Below are 27380 nucleotides of genomic sequence, written 5' to 3' on the forward strand. Positions count from 1 at the left end.
GAGTAAGATGAAGTATATTTTTAATTAAAATGTAATTAGAAAGGAGCACTTTTTAAAATAAAAATATTTATATTATAATAAAAAAAAATCAAAGATTTGATTTAAAATAATGATAAAGCTGTTTTTTTTTTGTATGTATTTGTATATCTTATCCTCTATCGTGTTTAAGAAGAAGAGGATAATGAAGCTTTTTATGAAATAATATTTGGGTTTATTTTATTTTATTTTCTCCTCACAGATTCAAATTTACGTCAACGTCCTTTACGTTGGTGACGTCACCGCGAGCGCGAGAAGTCGAACTGAGGAGCAGAAACCGTTGTTAGTGTTAGTTCTGGCCCGTTTGGACCCAAACGAAAGAGTTTATTCGGTTCTGTGTAACCGAACCCGTTCTGTTCTGTATTGTGTGTATGTGTGTAGTTAACGGTGTTAACACCTGTGTTTCAGGTGTATCAGTATGAAGCAGGCGGTGACGGCGCACTGATTCACTCTCGGAGCTCGGTTCACTAATGACCGAATCACCGAGGAACCGACTAAAGATAACTCACACCCGCACAGAGAAGAAGAACAAGAGGAGGAGAAGTGAGAAATAACATTTTATAACTTTTTTTATTCACTCCTCTGGTTCAATATTAATGTTAATATTATACAAATATGCTAGCGGTGCTAGCTTTTGAGGAGGCAGTCCAGTCCACGCATGCGCAGTGTAATTAATAAGCAAGCTAATCGAAATGTGATTAGCAAATAGGTCGATGTTATTTTTGATTCTATTTAAAACGATGAATTCACTCTGTCAATAACTGCCCAGTCTGAGAATATTGCATGATTTACTTTTATAAGTGGACGTGGCAGAACGACATGTAACTTCACTGGCTAATTAGAGCTCTTTTTCTAATTTAATGGCTGAGTCATCCGGCTTCGCGCATGCGCAGTGTTGGTTTAGGCGCTGTAGTCTTTTTCTTTTGAATTATTATTATTATTATTATTGTTATTATTATTATTATTATTATTATTATTATTATTATTATTGAGACCATCTGGGGTGAATTTGGAGCATGTGGGGGGTTTGAGTGAACCCAGAATGACCTATAAATATTCTTTTAATATCTCCAGAACTGAAGCAGCACAAACAAAAAATTTTACAGCACAAACCAGCACAAACTATTCTGCCGATGTTTTGTGTTGGTGGGGGGGCCAACTTCACGCAGGGTGTGTGTGTGTGTGTGTGTGTGTGCGTGTGCGTGTGCGTGTGTGTCTTTGTATGCTCTTCAAATATCCAGGTGTTAGATGGTCAAGTGTGTAGTGTACAGATAGAGTGCACAATTTAAGAAATAGGAACCAGTCAGAGAGAGGACATCGTAATAAGAACAGGAAGCACTGACCAAATAAGGAAATAGATTAAACCGGTACACGGCGTCTGGGAGGCAGGAGATCGTGACAGTTATGTTGAATTATAACGTGTTGGATTATAGAAATAAATAAAGTGGTACTGGTGTGTGTGTGTGTGTGTGTGTGTGTGTGTGTTTTAGGATGAGCTGGAGTGGGGCAAAGAGAACTGCATTCAGATCAAATGGATACGAGAGGTTATGACTCTCTCTCACTCACTCGCACACATCTATACACACACTCCTTGACACAGATCCCAAACTATCATTTCTGGTGTGTGTGTGTTAGAGGTGGCCGAGTTGTTTGAGGATCTGAAGAATTGAGTGTCACAATTCAACATGCACATCAGCGAAACTTCTTGCTCCGACTACACCAGCACGCACACACAGAAATTCATAGTGCAGGTAACACACACCCACACGAGTAGAACAGGTGTAGTTTAACAGCATATGTGTATAAAGAGGCTTTTTTCTTCAGGTCAAAATATATACAGCAGGGGTGCCCGAGTGCAGGTAGATTGCCATTAAAAAAAAAGATGTTAGTTGCCGTACAGGGCAGCCAGTCTGAGATCTCGTCTTTTCTCTCACCACACGTGTGCGATCAAGCGCGCCAGTGCTAAAGGCTAGCAAGCGAAATCGCGGGGAGAGGACATTTTTCAGTCTTTTAAAGACTTCATTGAGAAAACCCAGGTCCAGTGTGCAAATTGATATCAGTCAATGGTTGAGCGGCGCAAATGGATTCATTGCCAAGTGCAGGGAAGACGATGCTTTCCCTGACTTCCTTAACTACCACTGCATAATACACCAACAAGCCTTATGTGCAAGAATGCTAAACGTGAAAGAGATCATGGATGTGGCAACAAAGATCGCCTGTTCTATACGTGCTAGATCACTTCAAAGACGGCTGTTCCGTGCGCATCTGGAGAAGGCAGAGTGCGACCACTCAGCTCCTGCTACACACTGACGTGAGATGGCTTAGTAGGGGTAAATTCCTGCAGAGATTTCGAGAGCTCTGTCTGGAGATAAGCGAGTTTCTTTTTGCTGTTAAACATGCAGAATACACCCAAGTCAATGATGATCAGTGGCTGCTGGACTTTTTTTAACCGAGCATTTTTAACCGATCTGACCAACTTAATTTGGAGCTGCAAGGAAAAGACAAAAATTAAAGGCAGTTAATGCTTTTAAACGGAAAATGCAACTTCTGTTCTCAAAGCTGCAGCGCCATGTTTTTGGGAACTTCCAAAACCTCGCGTCAGAGCTGGAGACGCAGCGGAAGGCTTGTGCGCAATTTAACATTGCACGCTACTCGGAGCAGATTGACAGCTGTCGGTCAGAGTTTGACAGACGCTTTCAAGACTTTGCTTTACTGGAGCCATTCGCCACATTCATGTGCTACCCGTTTAGGGACAATGTTGAGGTTGATTCACTCGCATCGAAAATTGCAGCGCTGTTTCACTTGAACTCGTCTGAAGTGGAGGATGAGATTTTGAAACTACAGACTGACATTCAGCTGAAGTCCAGGGCTCATGGACAGTTCTGGAACTTACTCACAGGGGAAAAGTACCCAAACATGAGGAAATGTACCACCTCCTTGACTGCATTATTTGGCTCTACTTATTTATGTGAGTCAGCCTTTTCCCTCATGAAGATCATTAAGCCCAAATACCGTTCCACAATGACTGATCATCATTTGGAGGCCTGCTTGAGGCTGGCTACCAGCAGCTACTGTCCGGACTATGCAACCCTGGCTGATTCTATTAAGTGCACGTCATCAGAGTAAGGTAATGACCAAAAATGTACTGAATTGTAGCGTCCCATAAGGGTTCATGCAGTTATGCAAGATACATGAACATATAGTGTGTATGTGTGTGTGTGTATGTGTGTATATATATATATAAGTATACACAGTGTATAAATAAATATGTTTCGCATTTTTAGTGTAGGTAGATCTCTTTGACTGGTCATGTTAAGTAGCTCGCAAGTCAAAAAAGTGTGGGCACCCCTGATGTACAGTAAATATAAATATTAGTCATAATTCGCAGCCTTAGAAGCACAAGCATCCAAAGTAAAATTGCAAATGCAGAGTTAAAAATTGTCACCACGATGACAAAGTCCAAGAAGTGTAACTTACTCCTGCAGAAAATAAATAATAATTATTATTAAGTATCAGTGATGTTTCCGTTCAGGTGGCGATTGCAGGCGCATTTTATCCGAACTGCTTCCTCCAGGGAACTGTGGACGAGGAGCTCGCCTCCAAGGAACTCTATGAAAACAACCCCAGGACCACTGTAGTGGTATTCAGTCAGCTTCCATTTAACTAGGGGATTATTATTATTATTAATAATATTTCTCTGTCTCCCTCCCTCTCTCTCTCTCAGGTGTGTAATCTCCCTCCATTTGCATTCCTCTACCATAAACAGCTCCAGTCTCTCTTCAGACACTGTGGTCAAGTCAAATCCATCTCCTTTGACAGCTCCAGGTGTGTGTGTGTGTGTGTGTGTGTTTAATTGTGATTTTCTATAAATATGTATTGTGGGTCTGTGTGTATCAGGGCCTATGTAGAGTTCTACCGCTCGTCAATGAGAGGTTCTGGCGTTCTCCCAGAGGTCTCTCTGTCTCTCCTCCTCACGCAGCAGAGACTTCCTCTCCATCTCAACGTTTAACCCGCTGGAGAGGTGGAGACTTGGGCAGGGGGGTAGTGTATCTCACACCTCAGATATACACGGTACACACACACACACACACACACACACACACACACACACACTGCAGCGAGCATCATCAGGTGAGTCATAGTTACATTTTAAGTGAGAGTAGTCATGTGACCACATCCCCTAGACAGTGTGATGTTTAGATGATGTTCTGTACATTAGTGCTGTTCTCTTACAGGTCTCTCTCTCTCTGTGTCTCTCTCACTCACTCTGTGTGTGTGTGTGTGTGTGTGTGTGTGTGTGTGTGTGTGTGTGTGTGTGTGTGTGTCTCTCTCAGGGTGAATGTGGATTTTCAGAATCAGTCAGTGAGCCCTGTCGGGGTTCTGAGCAGCTCCATTGAGCTGGAGAATCTTCCGTCTAACCCTGTCTTTATCGTCAATATCACCGAGGTGTCTGTTCCGCCTCTTTCACTTTCAGTGCACAAATAAAAAAAAAGCAGTGGCTCCTGTGTGTGTGTGTGTGTGTGTATGTGTGTAGGTCTGTAGGTCATCGAAGTGGGGTTTCCAGGCTCACGAGGCAAGTCTGGAGAAACGGAGGTGGCTGACAGTGGCCGTTAATACACGGGCGCTCTGCCCACTTCCTGTCTCACTTTATCCAAATCTTCTGTGTCTCGCCCCTTTCTCTGAAACTCTCGCCAAACCTGGGAACTACTACAGAGCCAAAATACTGCATGTCATGGGGAGTAATGTGGAGGTAACATCTGTACACACACACACGTACACCTACTAACGCGCCTCCGTGATGGAGAATGGAGTGGTTACAGGAAAACTGCACATTGAGTGTACACGTGTGTGTGTGTGTGTGTGTGTGTGTGTGTGTGTGTGTGTGTACAGGTGTTCTTTGTGGACTTTGGAAACACTTCCAAGGTGCCATGTAACTCTCCCTGGAACTTCCTGCTGACCAGCAAGCTCTGCATTTCAGGTGTTGTCTCCATGGCAACAATTTAGGCTGTAAACATTAAACACTTAATCTCCAACAACACGTAGTTAATCCAGAATAGTGTGTACCAGAAGTGTATATACTGAGGGGAGTGTGTGTGTGTGTGTGTGTGTGTTTGTTCAGGCTCAGGAGTTCAGCGTGGCGTGTTTGGCATCATCGGCACAGTCAGTCAAGAAGTCCGTGTTACAGAGTAAAAGTCTTTTAATTCATTCAGTACAACAATATCAAGAAACACAAACAAACATCACAAGCTCTTCACACAACTTGGTGACGTCTTCCACGTCCTTCATCTGAAAACACACAGACGAAATAGAAATCACACGCTGTTTATTAATTTGCATAATTTTCTGTGGCTGGTTCATGTAAATACTCGTACAGTCAGGCAGGTGTTGGTTGTTCAAGGAAACTTTTTATTTAACAAAAAAAAAAAATTCAGCTCATCACAAAGCTTTTGGTGACGTCTTCCACCTCCTTCTGAAAACACAGATGAAATAGAAATCACACACTGCAAGGACACAGCCAGGTTCTGTTTTACACACACCTGAGAGGAGATAAACCAGCTGAACTTTCTAATCTTACATTAAACATCCAACAAGCAGCTTTCGGGTCACAGTGACTATGTTTACATGGACGGCAGTAATCTAATTATTGACCTTACTCTGAGTAAGATAATAATGTGATTAAGGTGTTTACATGCGTCGCTTTTAGAATACACCTGTCATGTTCCTGTTTTACATGTTATAGAACATAATTAGATTAACAGCCCGCGTCATTACGTCACCGCACCACGCCGTCCCTCCAGAATTTCACGTATCAGCATACAGTTCGTCTTCATTATGGAATCATATACAGTTTTGCATGTTTTTATTAAATTTTTTTATGAACGATTCAAGTGCAGTTAATTATTTGTCATGCTGTACGTGCTAATACACAACTGCGTGATGCCGTGGGCTGCGTCCTAAATCGCGTAGTTACCGTCTATATAGTAGCCGAGATACATGTATTTTTCCCCATTACAGGCCTATAGTAGGAAAGTATGCGATTTGGGACACAGCCGAGCTCTCTTGTTCGCCGTAAAACTGCCGTGTGAGATCGTGTCCTGTCGCAAAATGCGGTGAAAACTCTCACACGACGTTCATAATGTGATGAAGGTGTTTACATGTGTGTAATACACGTCCATAATGCGACTAAAACAGGAGTACTCCACCTGTCTTAATTAGATTATTGCTTACTTCGATTATGACCTTAATTAGATTAAGGTAAAAAATTGCTGTTTACATGGTAGTTTCTTAACTAGACTATGGTCTTAATCGGATCAAGAGTGGATTATTGTTGTCCATGTAAACGCAGCTAGTGAGAGATTAATGACAAGTTCCTGTAACACTTCTTCTGCTTTAAACTCGAACCTGAGGGTTACGACGCCATCTCGAACGAAACCAACTTCTATCTACAAAGCTACAGTGCAGAAGAGTTACTCTGACCGGGGCAGGGGCTGGTAAGGTGTGAAAGCAGCTTGAAGTATTTCAGTGTAGTACATTCTGCTCAAGAGTCACTTTGGCTCCCTCTGCTCTAATCTTGGCCAGCTGCTGGATCTGCTGGAGCATTCAGCGCAGCTAAGCGTGCTTGAGTTAGTTGTCTTACTGTTTGTGCTGCGCTGCACGTTAAACACAGTCAGTCAAACAGGTGCGTAATGAACGCGCACAGAGAGACAGAGAATAAGAGTGAATTAGTTCAGACGTTACCCGAACAAAACAGTGGCGTTATTGAGGAGTTGCTTGATCGGGTCCTGCGCAGGTGGTTCTTGCGGAGGCGGTCCTTGCGCACGGGATCTGGATCTGGATCGACGCCCGGACATGGTCCAGTTAATTTTTTTTTCCACAAAACTATAAGTGAACACAAAAGTTTATCTATGAATATATATCCACTAAAATAACAACAATGAATGCAAACTTGTCCCAATTTGTGAAGGTCAAACATAAGCACGCATCACACAGCGCTGACTGCCTCGTCAAAATTTTTTTTATTTTTTAAATTTTTTTTTTTTTTTTTTGAATAAAGAAGAGTTAAGCTCGTCTTGGGAATACATTAAGAAGATTGAATACAAATTTTGTGTGTGTTAAGACAAATAAAAAAACATTATGTGGAACCGTCATGCTAAGCATGGTGGGGGGCAAAAAAACGAGGCGTTTACGACCAAAAGGGTTTTTCTTTATGTAATTCATAGAATTTCCATGCTCAAAGCGCTTTTAATTCTTTTTTCATGTACAAAACTTGATCGCCTGAACAATTCGATTATTATAATTTAGATAAGGCTAATTATCTGACTAAAACCGGCTGGCATTTGCTCGTTACTTATTACAAACTATTTAACTAGCATTAGTTTAAAAACAAGAACACAATTCTAAACAGAACTATAAAAATAAATATCAAATTTTGCTTAAACATCCTTACTGTGACTGTATACTCCTGAGGAAAGCGCAGTTTGAAAAAACCTCCCTCGCGCTGTATCAACCCGCGCACACGTTTATTTTAAAATGTAAATTATATTATTTCATATTATATGGACTGATATTTAAAAAACAAAAGTCAAATAAAAGTACAATAAAACTTTTCAACATAAGACATGGTACTATTTTCAGTGGAAGAATACCAGTTCAGTTTGGGTAGTGAGATGAACATCGGCGCTACATTTTCCTCTTTGACAATTAGAAGATGGCATGAGTTTCAATTCAAAATGGCATCTGTCCTCCAGACGGCGCTCAAACACAGACAAATACAGTACCTACAGACGGTTAAAAGCTGATAGTTTCCTAAAACTCCCTTGTGGGGAGGAAAGACTGGTAATTACACCGGTTTTTAGTTATTACAAATGTTATACGACTTAAAATTAGTAATTTTTCCTGGTTTAAAAGGCTGTATTCTACTGGAGAAAATCTAAATGGAGCAACGGAATTTTAAAATTATTGTCAACTTAACAACTTGTGTTCATAATTATGGTAAATAACACTTAAATTACTTTTAAATAATGTGAAATAAAAGTGTGTGTGTGTATTGAGCTATCCTGTTTGACATTAATCTTGGTTCACTATTTCCTTAGAAAGCTGTTAGCCTTTTTCCTAATATGGATCATTTTTGTGTTAGTCTACTTTTAATTAGGACTCTTTATTGTTTAAGATATTTAAAAATAAATATTTTATGTTTGTTTATCAATTAACCAACAGTATTTCTCATTGCTATTATTTTAATTCGGTTAACAGTGACCATGAGCAGAGAGATTACATTTAACTGTTTATGACCTCCTGATTTAAAGCTTAAACAAGAAAAGATTGGTATCTGGACCGGTATCGGCTGTAAAAATCCTGATCGGAGCATCAGTAATGAACACCATTAAACTAAAGCGCTGTGCATCTGACGGGTAAATGAACTCACCCAATCACATCCTATATGAGATTATTCAGATATCTACACAATACACACAGAGCGGTTCGAGAACTGACTCCAGCCCAGAACCATGACAGTGGAAATGTCTAATAGTGCAGCTTTAAATATATTTAAATATAAGAGGAGCAGACTTCAAACACTGAACACTGAGGTGTATTGTATTTGTTTACAAGGTAAACAGGTTAACGGTTGTTTTGTGCATACAGTCTGTAAAATGAACTGAAAATATTAGAGTTAGTTTATCAGAAGGTAAATTAATGTGTCATGGCTCACACGATGTTCCTAAATTCTGTCATAATTGACCAGCTCAAGTTTTCTCATGCCTACTTATATTTACTTATATTGTGGCACATTAATGTTACCATCTCTTAAAAAAAAATAAACAAATAAAAAGAAAAAATGTTTAAAAAACAGACAAAAAAACCCTAAACTTCAACTGTGCTCCTAAATTTTTGTAATTAAGAAATGGTCTTGCGTCTCTTCTCCTGTAAACACTGTTAAAGATTTGTAAATGATCAGGAATGTAGCACAACATGGAGGTGAAAGCAGCGGTCTGTTTATTTAAATGTGAAAGTGCAATAAAAATATGTTGTCCCTAAAATCAATCAATAATCGAGATCAATAATCGAGATCTCAATATTGATCAAAATAATCGTGATTATCATTTTGGCCATAATCGTGCAGCCTACCTGCATTATTAGATAAAAATCTTAAAAATTCACGTGACATGGACGTTAAAGTCATTTGCTTATGTCATGTTTCATGTAGGTTATTTTTGCAGGAATGATGCCGTTTGTCAAGTCATGTTGGATTTCCCACGTTAAATCATAGCACTTCTTCTCTGTCGGCACCACATACGTGTTTGGAACATATTTTCTCAGAGGCTTTGGCTGTAAATAATTAAATTACACACACAAAACTTTTTTTTTTCTAAAATACATGCGATTAAAAAAAAAAATCATTATATAAGATCTCCCCTCGTATAATCTCAATGCAAAAGTTGATGATTTCCATCATGAGATCGTGTTTGTTCTTCACGAACAGTACAATGTCTCTAAAGTACAGGGAAAATAAGTTTTCTATTTAAAGTAATTATTTAAACAGAGTGAATTTGGAAGTGTCATGCTTAAAAACAAGCCTATTTATTTATTTTATTATTATTATTATTATTATTATTATTAATGAAAGGCAAAGCTGTTTTAAGAACATAATCCTAAAATCCACTAAAAAGTGGCAAAGTGGAGTGTACTCAATGTTTTTTTTGGGACAGAAATGTATGGTACAGTTATAGTAGACTACATACACACTAAGTACTAATACTTATGTTCAGTAGTATGTGAACAGTTTATGTAATTATAAACGTACAAATGATAGTTTATTGACATTTTAAATGAGTTGGTGGACATTAGTATCCACTAGGTGGCAGCAGTGCAGCTGTTATATCGCCTCACTGAGCAGTCTAGTGCTGTCTGAAACCTCTCCCTAGATCTTTTCACATCATCAATAGGTGATGTGTGTATGCTATATGGCTGGTCTGTTTCATCTCCTTTAACTAGAATGACTATTGTCTTATGGCCTGTAGGGGGGTTGTGGAATATATCCTTACAATTACAGGGGTCTCTGGCTAGAAGAAGCACTTTTCAGCCCTCAAAATGTCATGGAAACAATCTTTCCAGCCTAAGTTAAAATAAAACTTCAGAGACAGAGGGTTTGTAGATGCCAAAAAATTATCAAACTTTATTGAAACAATAAAGTGATTCACTGCAGAAACTCTAAAATATACAAACACACACAAGCCCCGTTTATACCTTTCTTCACAGTGCACTCATCTTAGGTGGGATTTTACCTTTTCTCATTAAAAACAGTCTTCTTTGCACTATTAATTATTCATGTCTATATGATATCTTAGATTTGTGGAGCATGCGCAGTTAGTTGCTTTTTAGAAAGGTTTTATAAGGACAGTGTTTTGTTTTTTTTTTATCCAAAAAAAATAAAATACTCTTACTGGTTTGTTATATGCACCGCTAACTATAAAATCTGGAAAACAAGGTGTAAATTGATTAATAATCAGTGTCATATCCCTGCTGAGAGGGTCTTTAAACAGATTGTGAGTGAATTACAAAGACAAAAGAAAAACAGAAGAACAAAAAATAAACACCCATGGACTTTAATAATAATAAACAGTTATAATGCACACCTTCCAGCCAATCAGGATCCAGTATTCACACTGACCATGGTATAAGTGTAATTAATGCTTAAGATTCATAATGACTGTACGATATGTGTTGCTTTATTCCAAAGCTGCAGTTCATAGAAACCTCTTCACGGCTAAAGCTGCAGAGATGGAGGTCGAGGGGTCCATGAAGAGGTGGCTCCAGCTGGCATCAGATCGAGAGTGTGGGCGCAAGAGCAGACTTTTGATAAAGGAGGGTATTTACAGTGTTTTAACTGGTGTGTTTTTTGCGCTATTATTAATTTGTTAAAATGTTCATATTATAGTCTATTTTTAATTGTTTATAAAAGTCCTTGCTGTTTTTAAGTGGCTGAATTAGTGTGTGTGCACGCGTGTGTGTGTGTGTGTTGGTAGCTGGGTGGGTATATAGTTGTGGTCGGAAGTTGACATACCCCTTGCAGGAGAAAGAGACCCTGTGTAATCTGTTTAAACGACTTTTACGCATGTTTTGCAGAGAGATCATTTTCACCTTGCTGTTTGGGTCTCTGTCCCACACTGTTACAGTGCAGTATTGAGAGCGCGAGGGAGATCGATTTTCTATCAGAAACAGTAACTATATAAAATGGACGTCAACACGCACCACTCTGTGAGGTCATTTCTCGCTCTCAACAGAGTAGTTGTGATTGTTCAGTGTTTACGACAGGGCCAAAACATTCAAGGCCATGGTGTATTTTGACTGTTCCTGTAGCATAATCTCACCAAACTGTGTGTACACGAGTCCACAGACACTGAGTCCATTCACAGTTCCATGCTGTGTAGATGTTCTGCTCATCCTCACTGTACCGTAAAGGTCAGAACCTCACATCTGTAACCTTGTAGCTTTCCTTAATAAACACGACTGCGACCAAGCTTGTGTATCACTACTATTTTTAGATCTCCGCCTCTCAAAAGTATTGGCGCCCTGCGCGTCCACCTCTCAAATCTGTTGGCGCCCTATGCGTCCGGCTGTCAAATCTATTGGCGCCCTATGCGTCCGGCTGTCAAATCTATTGGCGCCCTATGCGTCCGGCTCTCAAAACTATTGGCGCCCTTCACGGGCAGTTCTCAAAAGTATTGGCACCCGATCTGAATTTTGCCACGGCAAGCACCACTCACATTTTCTTCAGGAAATGTACCTTAAAATAATAAAAAGTCTCTCACTCGGCTGTGTGTCGAGATAAACGTAAAAACATCTTGAGCTTGTGTTCACCACAGACCTTATTTCCGGCATTTAACCCAAAACCCCATTGACGGAAGTGCTAATACGCTGACTCGTTTCTGGGTTTCACGACTCATTCCTGCAGCACTCTGTAAGACGGGCTGTTGTTATCAAACCACCGAAGTAAGATAAGCGGCTTTGGTAATGATTCTTTAAATGAACCGATTCAGAATCCTCTTCTTGAATCGTTTGAGTCGTTCTCACTCGGTCAGGGTTGCACGTGTGGGTTGCTTTTCCTGCACGTGTAATCAGCACGTGTTCACAGACCGTAAATCCCGACCCCATGGTCGACACTCGACAGAAATTTCATACTAAAGTAAGTATTTTATATTTTCTGGGTCTAAACAGAGCGGAAGTATTGCTAACGTGTTGTACAGATTCTATTGGACTGGTAAACTGTGTGGATTTGTATATTTAACCCAGTTTAATATGGCCTGCTTTGTTCAGTCAGAGACAAGTAAATCTGTTCTAATGTTCATATATTTTCCATAGATAAAACACGTTTGTTTACACATGAATACATACTTTATGCTTTCAGAATGGTGGAGATTTGGCTCTTAACTATGGTTAAGTGGGGGGTACTATAAAATGCACAGTTCTGAGACACTATATACCTATACTGTGAAATCAGTACATGTGTGTTTAGAATGATTATAGCTTTTGGGGAAAAAACTATTCTTGAATCTATTAGTCCTTGTTCTGATGCACCTGTAACGTCTCCCTGAGGGCAACAGATCAGAGCCAGGGTGAGAGCTGTCCTCAATGATGGTTTTTCCTCTGCTGAGGCAACGGGGGGTGTTGTGGATAAAAAATGTCATAAAATAAACATAAGGGAGACCTAGCATCCAGCAAAGGGGAAAAGAAGAAAAGATGGGCACCTAGACACATAGAAGCGGAATTAGGCGGACATTGACAAATTGGAATTACACTTTAAAGATCTTTAAGAGCAGTAGTAGTCAAAAAAGTCAAAAAGAGGTATACGAGCTGAGCTGAGGAGTGCTAATACACACACACACGCGCTCGTACAGTCAAGGGCGGGCAAGTAGACACAACATACACATACACATGAATAACTTTAATAATCTTATTGTAATAGAGAAACTCTCTATAAAAACACAGAATAGTAGGATATGCAGGACAGTATGGAGGATATGCAGGAGCTTAAGCTCATCACTTCTGAGAATTCTCATCGGTGTGGATCTCGTGTGGTGGAACGGAACAATAAATCTGGACCCTTGCTTCTTCTCACTCACGGCTGGTGTCTTTTTTTCTATCTCCAACTGGGCTCAGAGGTAGATGTGAGTGTTGGCTTCTATGTTGAATTTTAAGTGTTTTTGGGTAATAGGCTATATTTGAGCCAACAGAGGGGAGAGGTAATAAATAAACTTATAAATGTGATTACTTGATGAACGTAGACAGAACTCTATACATGTGAAATGTTTTGTTGAAGTTCAGATGAATCTCTGATGTACAGAATCTTCAACAGAATTCTGCAGAAAGATTTTGAATGCCTGTCATTCACCAGAACAAATTTGCAGGTGATCAGTCTGTCTAAAAGAAAAAATCTAAACACACAATATAAAATTCCTGCAGTGTGAATAAAGCCTTTGTGTTGCTTTTAGCAAACATGTCTAGTACTCTCGGTTCAATGTACACAATTTACCCCATTTAAATGCATTTTGGAAATTGTTCCACATGGCCTTAAAGTGTGAATATTCACTGTACGCCAAATAAGTAATCAAAGAATGGAATGGATTTTTTTCTTCTCTAATGGACCATTAATCACAATTATAAAAGATGATGCATCTGGTACAAAGTATCAGGGTTTTTCCCCCTCTTTTCCCCACAATAGTTGCATGATTTATGCTACACCCTTTCCACCGTGTGTGTGTGTGTGTGTGTGTGTGTGTGTGTGTGTGCGCGCGCTACAAATCACTTTGAGGTAAAAATATTTTAAGGCAGCCACTTTCACCTTCCTACAACAATTGGTGACTGGTCTGAGGTGAAGCTTCTTGTCATGTTACTGTGGTCATGGATCACATTGTGGGGATCTCTGTAATGTAACCGTTTCTGTAATTATCCTTACTTGCCTTTGCGCTTTTGTGCTTCTGTGTCTTCTGTTGGTGCTTTATTCTGCTTTTTAGGGCCCGAGCACCGCTGCTGCAAAGCCCTATTGCATCTGCTGTTTATTATTGGGGCAGAGCACCGAAGGTGCAGCGCTTCCGGTGACCACCGGAGGGCGCATGCACCGGAGGTGCAGGGCCCTATTGATTTTCTGGTGTTTATTGTTTATTTCATGCATTCTTGTCGTTTTTAAGGACCTAAACATGGCTGAAAACTCCCAAAACTCGGTAGACGCGCCAGCACCAGTGAAAATGTAACTTACATTGGGCATGGGCATGGTCGAGGAGCTCCTTAGCACCCCTGAATGCAGACAAAGGTCGGGATGAAGTTGCTCCGATGTGCACGATTTACCATATATATATATATATATATATATATATATATATATATATATATATATATATATATATATATATATATATTAGATAGATATGGGGTAATAAAGTGTAAAATATAGATAATTCACAATAATTTGATATCAGTTAGATTCAGCTTCGGACACAAGTTCCAGGTACTGATCGAGAAGGAGTGGATCAGCTTCGGACACAAGCTGGCCTCGGTGCGTATGAGCAGTGAGGGCGTGGCTGTGTGTGGGTGCGTGAACGCATGTATATTTAACCCCATCTTTCTCTCTCTGTGTGTTTCTCAGCGTGTCGGCCTTGGAGATGAGAATCACGCCAACTCGGAACGATCCCCTCTCTTTGTGCAGTTCATCGACTGTGTGTGGCAGATGATGAGACAGGTCAGCTACTGATGCTTTACACCACAACACTGTTGAATTCTCCAATCTGATTGGTCAGAAGGCGTTGGAGACATTTCTGTAACAGCAAGATTCTGATTCCAGCTGCAAGGGAAATTACAGCTTTATAGTGATGTGCTCGTTCCTATAGTAACAGCTCATTCACAGGGTGTAGTATGGCGTACGCAATACATATTCTAAGCTTAATCGTAAACATATTATAAACATGTCACTTAAAGAAAAAGACGTATGATCATTGTGATCTAGTTAAGATTTATAAGTTATCTATTTATGGAAGTTTTATGGAAGTAGTCTCCAGTGTCACGGCAGAGAGGACATTGCACTTTCCAGTTTCTCAGTAACATTGCAAGTCTTATTAATTTCAAAAGTTAGGGGGAAAAAAGAGAGGCTTGTGAGGGAACTATTGTTTTATTTTAATGTTATAAAGTAAGAGATCATAATGAGAACTAACTCTCTTTTCCAGGACATTCCAAATTGTTCTTTGGCTATGCCCCATGTTTGTGCAATGCCTCAGACCGGTTTTTCCTCTTTTCGCAGCTTCAAAATGGCTTGCTTTTCTCCCATAGACAGGTCTCTGGTCTTCATGTCGGTTTATTCTTTTTAACAACAAATGCTGTCTCCACAGGTGAAACCCAGGGCTCAAACCAAGAGAAGACATTCAGAGCTATTCATTCTTTAAAGTCCATTTAACGAGGTACACCTGGCCAGCAAGAAAAAAACATCAGTCACTCGTTCCAGTATTTTTGAACAGTTAATGAATAGGATGGCTTCAAAAAAGCTGCCATATTCTAAGCTGTGTAACGCGTCTAGATGTAAATATGAGGAAATGAAAGCTGAAATTCTGATCTATCGTCTCATATTCGTCTTTTATCTCAAACCCAAATGTCTTCAGTATACAGCAAAAGCAAGTGAATTGGCCTTGATGTTCCAATACTTTTGAAGAGGGCTCTAATTGTAAGAATTAAATATAATTTCCGTACTGAACAAAGACTGATTATCTGTTCAGGCGTTATTGTGCAGATCCACATTTAAGCATCTTACTATACACTGTTAAACCCAGTGTTTGTGTTCTTTCTTTCAGTTTCCTTCTGCTTCTGAGTTCAAAGAGCTTTTTCTCATCCCCATCCTGGATCGCCCCTACAGCTGCCTGTTTGGTACATTCCTCTACAGCAGTGAGCAGGAGAGAATGGAAAAGGTACGCTCCACATTTCTCCACTAATGGGCGGAGGCTTTCCAGCCTGTCTGATTTTTCTGAATGGAAATGAATTTGTCTAAGTGTCTTATGACTTCTCTCTCTGTCTCTCTCTCTCTTTTGTTTTTAGGAAGTACAGGGTAAAACGGTCACTGTGGTCCTACGTTAACAGTCAGCCGGAGGACTTCACTAACCCGTTCTATGTGGACTGTAAAAACCAGGTGCTGTATCCACTGGCCAGTCTCACACATCTGGAGCTCTGGGTGGGTTATTATGTGCGTTGGAACCCACGCATGAGACCTCAGGTGCTTATACTGCAAACCACACTCTATGAAATTCTGGGGAAATGCTCAAAAATAGTGTTTCCAATATATACCAAAATACCTAGTTACTTGTATAACTGAACAGTGTCACTTCAGACACATGATGAATGTCCCTTTTTATTACTAGATGTTTCTGGGTTTTAACACCAAGTTTGCTTTAAAAAAACAAAACCATTTCTATCAGCACAAAGCTAAAACAAACACAAAAGCTGGAGTAATGGGTCGGTAAGCATAAAAAGTGCCGTACACAGTGGAACTGGACACACGAGGATCTCTGACACTGTTGACTCTTCAATGGTTCCATTTTCAGTTCTAGTTTGTAGGTACAGGTTTCAGTCTTCAACAACATTGTAGTTTTCTTTTTAAAATGCACTCTTTGGTTGTGCTCACTGCATTACAAACTCAAATCCAACATTGTGAGATTATTATTTTTTTTAAGTGTGTTGAAATGGAGTTTTCTTGTGATTCCTCTATATTCCTGTATATTTCATGATTGGCTGGTTAGAAAACTACACGAACGTACAGGTGTTCCTAATAAAGTGGACGGTGAGTGAACATGACGTGGCTGAAACGATTTCCAAAACACTTCAGGAGCAGCTAGCGATAAAGATTAAGGTTACACCGGCTTGATGATTGATCTTTTAATAATGCTACATAAATAAATAGAAAGCGAATGGAATGATTTAGAAAATCGGTGTCCCAAAACGAAACTGATGTTTGTGTGCTTTGTTGATTATGTAGATGCCGCTCCATCAGAATTTGAGAGTTATTGTTTTTGCGTGAAGAACGTGGAGGAGCTCCAGAGAGAGGCCACGTCATCCTGCTCCATCTCCTCATCCTCAGAGCATACTTCTCCCTCCTCACATAGTGGTACACCACTTCACACTGCCGTCTAAATACACACGCGCACACACACACATACATACATTTAAGAGCACACACTGTCTTTACTCAATGAATACACTCAGGCACAAGTAGGGAGTGGATGAGTATGAAGCGGGCACACACACACACACACACACACACACATTCCTGTTTGCAATTTTTTTAACTATAGAGAAGTAACCTAGTGTCACATTTTATAAATCCTTAATACTTAAAAATGGATCTTGGATCAATGAGGTTTTCTACTGTTCTCAAGGCTTGGCATGCTGTGCATCCTGAGATGCTTTTCTGCTCACCATGTATGTAAAGAGAGGTTATTTGATGTTATCATGGCCGTCCTATTAACTTGACCCAGTCTGGCCATTCTCCTTTCGTCAACAAGGTGTTTCCACCCCGAGAACTGCCACTTACCGGATGTTTTTCACACAAGTGTGTGTGTGTGTGTGGAAATCCTAGGAGAGCCGCAGTTTCTGGAATACTCAAACCAGACCATTTAGAATCTACAACCATGCCACGGATAAAATCACTGGATTACATTCTGGTGTTTGATGTGAATATTGACTGAAGCTCTTCATCTGATCCTGCTTGATGTTGTACATTGTGGTGTTGCTATATGATTGGCTGATTGGATAATTGTATGAATGAGCACATGTACAAGTGATCAGTGAGCACATCCATCTACCATAGAGGTATTTTGGGGCAATACTTGACAATGTACCTGACTTTGTTAGATTTGTGGCCAAGTTGAAGAAGCTTTTGACATCCCAATGGAAAATAATAAATAAAACAATCCAGGACAAATTCACTTTCAGTCTTTTATTTTTATATTGTTTTTTTCCCCCTTAATGTTAATCTCTTTCTACAGAACCCGTCCAAACTTCATATGTCAATGTAGTAAGCAAGATAAACTGTCTACAGATAAAGAATCTAAGCATGCATCTGTTTTCACCCTTATAGAAAAAGTTTTGCAGTTCCTATCCAAAAGACACCAAGAGCCCAGATGTCCTTAGAAACTAAATGTACCCTCCAACTCGTGGCCTTTTCAGAAACTCGATTCCCAGACGTCGCCACACTGATCACAGTGCATCCTTCAAATCCACCGTGCAGCGGAAATGGACCAGTCGATTTAAACGGATTGTTGAAAATGTACGTTGTTCAAGGCATTTTTGGATTTGAAATTTCGCTACAAACCGAGTCTGAACAGTCGCCAGAATCTGAGGCAAAAACACACGAAGGAACGAGATCACGTCGTCATTGCCTCATCTCTGGTGTTCTACATTTTTGACGAAAGTAACACCAGAGATGCTGCGTTAAAATGGTCAAGAAAATTACACCAGAGTAAAAAAATCCCATTGGGTTAGATTATAAACATCGACTGAAACTCTCGATAGGACGTGACACTGTTGGAGAGTTGCATACGAGCGGACATTCAACAATATTTAGTAGAAGCCTTGTGGATGTTTTCGTCTGTAATATACTGGACTGTCCTACCAAGAGTTCGACCACATACACATTCAACTGAAGCTCATACAGTCAGCATACTGAACTCTCCTTTTTGCCATAGTGCGGCCGCTTAACAGGATAAGGCCTCAGAAGTCAAGCACCAGCAGCTAGTGGCTAAAAAACTGCAGCAGAATTGAGCTCGGTTAGGAGGTGACGGGTGACGGAAAAAAGCTGGGGAACCTCGGAAAGGAAAACAGGGCTGTGTTCCAAATCTTTTATCGCCTCATCTTCAAACTCCAAAAACCTCTGGGCCCTACAGCTAAATCCAGAGCTGAGGAAAACAACCGTTCAACTAAGAAGGCCTTCTCAAACACAATGTTTGAGCGAAGGGAGGAAATGATCAAACACAGATCAATTGGAACACAGCCCATACAGCAAGACCGTAAAAAGGTGCCATAGAGCGTAAATGATTCAAAAAGACACCAATCTAAGCCCAGTACAACCAGTTGAACATGAATAACAGAAAAAGCACATTTCACAAGCATGATATCTTTCAAAAATGTCCAAAAGTACAAATTCCCTAATAAAGGAAAAAGACATGTTTGTGCTAACATGTAAGACTTGAGTTTCCACATCTTCCAAACAAGTACACTTCAGTGTCTTCCTTACTGTAAGCTCGGCTCTGCAAATCTGCTACCACTATTGTACCAGTAAACACACACACACAGACAGAGCAAGTTAGCAAAGATCGGTCAACAAGGTTTCTTCAACACAACCACCTTTTTATACACGTACGCTCACTTCATATTGACAGTCCCTTTTTAAAAGTGAATTAAACCATGAGCAGCTATCTTCTCAAAAGTCCTGTTCAATTTCAGAGCACAAAAAAACTGCCTATATACACAACAATTCAGTCCCACTGCTCCGAAAGAAATGCAGAGCACAAATGTACAAATCACTGTGATTTCTATTTTTCTTACATGTGAAAATGATGCTTGTAAAAAGATGATAAATCTTCACTGGGAATTACTTTAAGGTCATCAACAATTAATTTATAAATCAGGGGAGCCTGGCTCTGGTCCTGAATTCCTGTGATCATGCACAGTGTGATGATTTCTCATCTAACACTCCTACCTAATGACCCGAGGACTTAAATCGGGTGTGATTCAGGAAAATTCCCAAACTGTACTGGACTGTAGTCTTACAGGACCACAGTAAGGCTTCCCCGCTCTAAAGCGTTTCCTATAGAAATATTTATTTGAACATGATGTGGATAATCTAATCACAGACTCTGGATTAACGGTGCACACAGCGATGCTTTCACACAAAAGTGTGATGGACACTAAAAAGCTGGAGCAGCACTAATGCATGAATAGTTTGTCTCAGAGGTTGTACTTTCAGTTAGAAACACATTAAACCTCTGCACAGTTTCCAACTTCATATGAATAATATTGTAAACAGTCGTATTAGTGAGAATGAGGACAAACAGTTAAATATTCACAGAAAGTTTGACTTGGTCACAAAGCAGATGTCCCTCCCCTGCTTTTAAAATGCTCGCTCATTCACACTTTGCACTATGGTTACGATAACAGTCTATCCTTCTGCCCAACATGGATAAAACTGGCCACGTCAGCCATTTTGACAGCCTGTGGTGTTGTCTGGTTAAAAATGTGTGTAAGTTTATATTCTAGATTATATTTGTAGTACATCTCCTTGCACGTGCACTTTTTCCCCTTAATAGTACAGGGACATACTTGTGCATGAAAAGCTGATAGAACAGTATAATCAAAAAGAGTGCGAAGAAGGGGAAAAAAGTAGAGTACTCGTGACCCCGCCCTCCTTTAAGCCAACCAATGAAAGCAAAGCTCGTTATCAAACAAAATCAAGGTCAACAAAATAACCTGTTGGGAGAACACCACATATAAACACTACACCTTAAAGTGATTAACATCCTATATAAGGTTTGCATAATTATTAGCTTCTCCAATTCAGGAAAATGGGTCAAAAAAAAAAAGGTCAGAAATTGTAAAATGCCTATCGGGGGCTGCAGCACACTGACGATCACAAAATTATTGAGGTGTGACCTCCCAACAAAAATGCTTTGTGATGAATACTCGACAGGGGGCAAAAAACCGCGGCGAAGAAAAGGCGCTAGTTGACTGCAAAAGACTAAGAAGAATAAAACGTGAGAGAACCCATTAGCCAGCACTGCCACCATGTTTCAGAACTGCAACCTTCCACGAGTGTCCAGAAATACAAGGTGGCAAGTGCTCAGAGACATGGCTACAGTAAGGAAGGCAGAAATACAACCGCCACTGCATAAGACTTACAAGCTGAAGCATCATGACTGGGCCAAAAAATACCTGAAGACCGTTCCTTATAGGTTTCATGGACCAATGAAATAAGAGTGACTATAGATGGAGCAGATGGACCTTTTCCGTCTGGTTAAAGATGGACTGAAAATGAACTCCCAAATCTACTGCCAGTTTGTAGAAGATCCTTTCTTCAACAATGGTACAGGAAGAAGTCAGCAACGTTCAAGAAGACAATGATCTTTATGCAGGGCAATGCTCCATTCAGCTAAAATGGATCATGAACAGATCAAGAAACTGACATTCAATGGATGGAAGGCTCATGGCGGTTATTGAAAAGAAGGGTGGCTACATTCATCACTGAATAGCTTTGAAAGGCCAAAATAGTTCATTGTTACTTCACTGAATAACTTCCTGAGAAATTACATTTTTTTATTTGTTAAACCTTCTATTTTGTTGGGAAAGAAACATTTAGGATCAACTGAGATCACTGTAGTTGTTCACCAATCAAATTAAGCTGAGAAGTACCATTTGCCATGTGTTTGGGTTTTTTTTTCTTTTTACAGGCCTAGTTAAATAAATTGGAATATAGAAGTTCAGTAGAAACGAGAAACCGGACTGAATGCACGTTTTTAAAACGGCTATAGTTGTGTATCCGTGGATTGCAGGCGTGAAAAAGTGAAAAACTGAAATCTGACTGAAGCGAATGTAGTTCAGTTCAGTCTGAAGTTGTAGAGGAAACATTCGCACTCGGTAATTTAGTTTTGTAACGCCACACAGATCATAAGCTCTGTTAGAAATTATATATCGGAGCTACAAACCCCACCCTGCTCCGCTGTACGAGGCGACTCAACACCGCCATCTTGTGTTTGTGTGTATGTGTTGCTGTGTTCATGAGGCAGTTTTGCTTAGTGTTTTCTTTAAGGTTTAATGTTCTATATTATTGTGAGTGTGTGTTTATGTATTTTAGTGTGAGCTGTAGTTTTGTTTTGTAATTTTACGTGTTTTATTTCTTCCTCCCAGATTTCTGCACTGCACAGTGTATTATTAGATACAGGGCTTCTCTGTGTAGGAGAACAGTTGTTTTGTGTTATTAACAGCAAGTTATATCGCTTATTGTGAACCATTATGTGTGCAGGAGGCGGTTCAGCTGGACGGAGAGATCCTGCATGCGCTGTGAAGCGAGTGTGTTCTGTGGCGTATCGGCACCTGGACAAGCACAAGATCGAGCCGGTGCTCTACATGATGGAGTGGTTCATGTGCGCCTTCTCCAGAACTCTGCCCTGGGCCTCGGTCCTCAGAGTGTGGGACATGTTCCTGTGTGACGGTCAGACACAAACACATACTTGTCCTTCTTTTCTTTCTGTGTTGATTCTCTCTCTCGTTCTTTCTTTGTGTAGGAGTGAAAATGATATTCTGTGTGGGTTTGGTGGTGTTGACGTCCATGCTGGGTACTCGGGATAAGCTCAAGGCCTGTCCGGGTCATTATGAGACCATGGAGGTCCTCAGAGCGATTGAGCCTAGATACATGCAGGAGGGCTTCTTCGTGCTCCAGGTAACACAACAGAGAGAAGGAGGAGGAGGATGATGATGATGGGTCTCTCACTGCTGTAACATTTCCTGTCATTACTGTAACTATGCGAGTCCATGCCATGGTGATCAAGCATGTTTTATCCATCATCACCTTTGTATTTCTACAAAATTAGCGTTCATAAATATTTATCATTGTCTTTTACATGACGTTGTAATGAAGCCCATTCTAACACATTAAGTACAGTAGAATGACATTCTATTCCAGTTCATTTTTGTGACTGATTTTTGCTGTAGGTTCTGGAGTTGCAGGTATCGGCACAGGACGTGGAACGTGAGCAACGCACGCAGCTGAAGCGCTGGAAGAAGAAGCGCGGCGAGCCCGGCCCCAAACTCCCTCAGAGAATGCACAGTGCTCGCACCATCATGGCCACCGAGCCTCATACACACCAAGACCTCCGCCAGAAACCCACCATTATGGTCCAGTACCCATCGGTCCCTGAGGAGAAGTCCGAGCCGAACCTCAGGAAGAAGAGAGGGAGCCTGAAGAAAAACCAAGCCCTCATTCCGAACCCCTACGCGCTACCTGGTGAGTCTAAACCTAGTCAGATATTGGACATACAGCTTCTGAACCAGGAAAATCTCAATCCTGTACTTCCAAATCCACCATCGCATCCACCACGGCTCCCTACAATGCAGGAAAATCAGGTCAAAGAGACGAGCACTTCTACAGAGCGACTCGTGCAGCGTCCTCGAATTCCTCCATCGATAAGAAACCGGGGGAATCTATCCCTCTGCAACATCTATCCCTCCTAACTGCTCCTGTACACGGATCACCTTCAGCGTAGCGTCCTCACCTGCTGAAATGTGCTCCTGTCCAATCCGGACAACCTGACCATGATGAGCTCCCTAATAATACAGAAAACTCAGCCACCATTTTGGATCCATCTACACACTCAAGCCCTCTGCTAACGCACAACGCACCTGCCACCCACGACTCGCCTGCTGCTCCCGAGTACAAAAAGAACACTCATTGATTTTTTTTTTTTTGTTGTGCGTGTTAAACAGTGTGATACGTTGAGGAATTGATTATTGGCACACGTCTACTGAATAGCAAGGATCGTTAAGTCTTTAACGTGTGTAAACTATACTTGTTATAAACTATACGTGTTATAGTTTACACCGGAGGAACTGCAAACAATCTGAGAGAGGACCACACTTGGTCCAAAAATGTACACACACTCCACAAAAACTCTGCAGTGCCTGAGGAGTGTTTACTCGCTCCAGTCTTCAGAAGGGAAACTACCTACAGATTCACTTTTGAAAGACTTTCACAGGCATCACAAACATTTGTTTATATTACACTCGTATCAATTTGGCAGGTTTTTTTCTTCTTAATCCGAAGCAACCACCACTTCTTTGTGTTTGTATTTCACAAATTTCCTTACCACATCTTACAAGAGCTGCACGACAATCACAACAATCCTGTACAATAGGCACAGCCTTTTCATTAACATAATCAGTGAAATATCTACTGTCTGTATACTTTACACGCAAACAAAACAACTCAAGCTGAGAACTTTATTGCTGATTCACTTTATACCACACCGCCTTCTAATATAGATCTGATCTATATTATATATACGTGTACCTTAGATAACGTCTCTCTGAACGCCATGGTGGGACGTTCCCGAGCTGAAGTACTGTACAAGTCCTAAGCATTAGATCACCCCAATTACTCTTGTATACTCTTTCCATACGATCGTGATCTTTGCCTGACGAAGCCATACACAAATCATAATTGACATTTGGGGCCTAATTCTAAAATCACCACATACCAAATGCACAACCGTTTTGTCTTGCTGCCATCACAAAATAATAATGTTTAAACCTTAAGTAACAGAGTCATGGAGGGTGTATATATTTTTCCACACTACATGAAGTTTGGGGATCCTTATAGACTGTGGAACAGAAATGTACTCAGTGTGTCTCCGCCGTTTTATTTCATATTGGAGTACAACCATTTTTCTTTTTTACCATTAAGGATGAAACACTTGTTTCTTTTAAAACACCGTCTTTAAATGTTTTTCTACCTCCTAACTAAACCCTCGGACTTAAGACACGATCTTTGGAGCTGTTGACGCCCTGCTCAGGGTTAAACAACAACGTCTTTACATTACCTTCATTAATAATTTGTCAATCTATCCTCTTGGTTTTTTTTTTTTTTTTTTGTAGCAAAAGTCAGGTCCTCTCTCATTTCAACAGGTCCTCTTGTTGGTGAATACACAGCAATCTTCTAAGGGTATTAGGATTTCTCAGAGCAGACATTGTAACAGATAGTTGCAGAGTTTCTTCTGTGTTTTAACCACAACGTCTTAACCACTATTTTAACACTGAGACACACGACTCCCTTTAATTCGTTAACAAACACATTTGTAAGAATTCTGGTCAGCAAAACCCCCAAAAGAACACCTGTGTGTCTCTCTCACACACACACACACCCCCGCACACCCACATGGTCACCAGAGGTCATAAATGTACTGCTGGGACATGGGATGTTGAAGCATAGACGAAAGCTTATGTATTTAGCGACAGTTCTGTGTAAGTATCCTCGTTGGTGAACCATTTTCTGAAATCTTGTTTATAGTTTAAACAAAATGCACGACTCTTTTAAAACACCGTCTTTAAAAAAGGTTTTTCACCCTTAAAATAACCTGGTTAGAAGGTAGGATATGTAATACATATTTTCATTTTCTTCAGGCATATTGTCACTTCAGTCTCCACAACAAATAACACCGATGGTTTTGAGCTTTCTTTCAGTAAAAGAGAACAACGACATCATACAGCCTTGAAGGACTGTAGAAATTTTTATTTTACATCCTAAAGGGTTAGGTTTAGAAGGCATGTAATACGCGCGTTTCTTATAAAACACCGTCTTTAAAACGTTTACCTCCTAAAGGGACCTATTTAGAAGGTATGTAAAAACTTTTTTTTTTTTTTTTAACATTTCTTCGGGTATATCAATGTTTTAGAGTATTTATTTCAGTAAATTTTTATTCAAAGTCATGCCAATTTCTCAAAAAGTGCAATCAATAAAGTTTAATTTATTTCACAAGCTTACATTCTGCTCATTTATGTTCACATTCAACCATTGTGTATTTTCTAACAGCGGAGCTATACAAAACAAACCCCCACAATCTAAATTTAATGTGGGGTTGCAAGATAAAAATTCTAATTTATTGAATTAATTAAATTTTTAAAGTTGTACACATTATTTTGATGAGTTGTGTTGACATAATAATGTTGATAATTACATCAACTTAATATTGTGTGTAATTTCTGAATTAATTGATTTAAAACAAAATTTACGTCATAGTACATTTACATTTATTCATTTAACAGAGTGTTCGAGGACCTGTAGACTGAACAAATACTAAGGTCATTACAATGTGAGTATCATTTCACTTACAATTAAATTCTACTAAAGCAATGAATTTGGGGCATGTTCTCAGTTGTGATATGACCAATAGTGGACTCGTGTATAGGCTACACCTGCTAATACATTTGATGGACTATTTTGCACTAGTACACGTAGCTAATGCTAGTCATATTTAGCAGTGTCATTTGAATATCTACTCTTTAGTTTACCGTAGCAGTGGATAAGAAGGAAAAAGTTTCATTTGACAAATCTGCTCTTCTAGAGAGGGCTTTTCATTTGTGCTATAGGAAAGATAAGCATGATTACATTTCTGCTTATTCATGTAAACCTCAACTACATTGTGTAATCTAATTTCATGTATTGATACATTTTTTATTTTATTTTTAAAAATCTTTTGTCATTCGCACACGTAGCCTTCGAGCTCCACAGCCTTTGGACTGTGGATAGTTCTATGAGAGATAAAAGTAGTAGACACAGTGTGCAATATGTGCAATGTTCAGTACGTCATATAATAATAATAATAATAATAATAATAATGAGTCTTTATTGATCACATATACATTACAGCACAATGAAATTCTTTTCTTTGCATATCCCAGGTTGTTAGGAAGTTGGGGTCAGAGCACAGGGTCAGCCATGATACAGCGCCCCTGGAGTAGAGAGGGTTAAGGGCCTTGCTCAAGGGCCCAACAGTGGCAGTGATGCCCCCATCTTGAATTATATTACCGTAAATACTTAAATGTGCAGTCATTTGTTTCTTTTTTCCACTTTTTTATTCAATTCCTACTTATTCAGGCTCAGAGTCATGTAGGCTGCATTGAATTTTATTTTCAATTCCCTCATCTCTTTCTCAGCGACTTTATCACTAGCACGTTGCACTGCTTTCACGATTGGGGTGGCACGAGGGGCAGACCTAGCAATGACACAATCCCTGGCGTTCTCATGTTTTGTACTCTCTCCATGCTTCTTTACGGTTTCTTTTTTAAAATGACTCGAACTGGTAATGAACTCTGTTTTACCAGCAATATCTTGTCCTGCTTTAGCACAAAAGGTGCATTACATTTTCCCTTTGTCATAACGTAACCAGGCGAAGTCTTGTAGCCAAGCTGATTTAAACTGTCTTGTCGGGATGAGAGCCGCAGAGACTGGAGAAGACTCAACTCGCTGCGCTTGGCTGTCATCATCTGTAAAAGATTGCACACCGATTGAAACGGGCTGGGATGACTCAAATGTCACTTGGGAACTTTCACTGGTCGAGTTGGTCTCAACATCGTGGGCATCTGATGTAGAGGAGGCAGGGTTTGGACAGGCAGGGGATGAGGAAAAAGTCTGATATTTTTCTTGTCAGCTGACTAACGTTAGTTAACTACGCAGTTAGCTAGCCTACATATAACGGATAAATTCACATTCTAACAAACTAAACCACATCAAACTAAATTAAACACCTTTAATAAAAAGGCTCAGGCAG

General features: G+C 40.0%; 2 protein-coding genes across 9 annotated transcripts in view; one reads left to right on the forward strand and one right to left on the reverse strand.

The window, feature by feature from the left end:
- The window catches only part of LOC108261599 (NACHT, LRR and PYD domains-containing protein 3), a 619868-nt gene that overhangs the window by 478913 nt on the left and 113575 nt on the right, over window positions 1-27380 (reverse strand). The window lies entirely within an intron of this gene.
- LOC128630389 (TBC1 domain family member 10A) lies at window positions 311-25716 on the forward strand. 8 transcript variants are annotated; one of them, XR_008394626.1, is made up of 16 exons: window positions 311-579; window positions 1527-1580; window positions 1672-1787; window positions 3569-3861; window positions 3934-4107; window positions 4371-4482; window positions 4579-4786; window positions 4927-5014; window positions 5156-5208; window positions 10775-10924; window positions 14223-14344; window positions 14511-14587; window positions 14678-15482; window positions 15870-15983; window positions 16111-16285; window positions 17045-17438. XR_008394626.1 is itself a non-coding variant. In XM_053678901.1 (9 exons), the coding sequence occupies exons 7-9, from the start codon at window positions 22186-22188 to the stop codon at window positions 23287-23289; spliced, it is 759 nt and encodes a 252-aa protein (XP_053534876.1). In that variant the 5' UTR covers window positions 13408-14344; window positions 14511-14587; window positions 14678-15482; window positions 15870-15983; window positions 16111-16285; window positions 17045-17173; window positions 22082-22185; the 3' UTR covers window positions 23290-25716. The 8 variants fall into 8 exon arrangements, 6 of the variants coding, with proteins under 6 accessions (XP_053534876.1, XP_053534877.1, XP_053534878.1 ...); XM_053678901.1 differs by lacking the exons at window positions 311-579; window positions 1527-1580; window positions 1672-1787; ... (5 more) ...; window positions 5156-5208; window positions 10775-10924 and adding exons at window positions 22082-22270; window positions 22344-22498; window positions 22771-25716 and having other exon boundaries at window positions 13408-14344; window positions 17045-17173; XM_053678902.1 differs by lacking the exons at window positions 311-579; window positions 1527-1580; window positions 1672-1787; ... (7 more) ...; window positions 14223-14344; window positions 14511-14587 and adding exons at window positions 22082-22270; window positions 22344-22498; window positions 22771-25716 and having other exon boundaries at window positions 14594-14770; window positions 15414-15482; window positions 17045-17173.

Source organism: Ictalurus punctatus, unplaced genomic scaffold (genome assembly GCF_001660625.3).
Source record: "Ictalurus punctatus breed USDA103 unplaced genomic scaffold, Coco_2.0 Super-Scaffold_100056, whole genome shotgun sequence".
Classification (NCBI taxonomy): domain Eukaryota; kingdom Metazoa; phylum Chordata; class Actinopteri; order Siluriformes; family Ictaluridae; genus Ictalurus; species Ictalurus punctatus.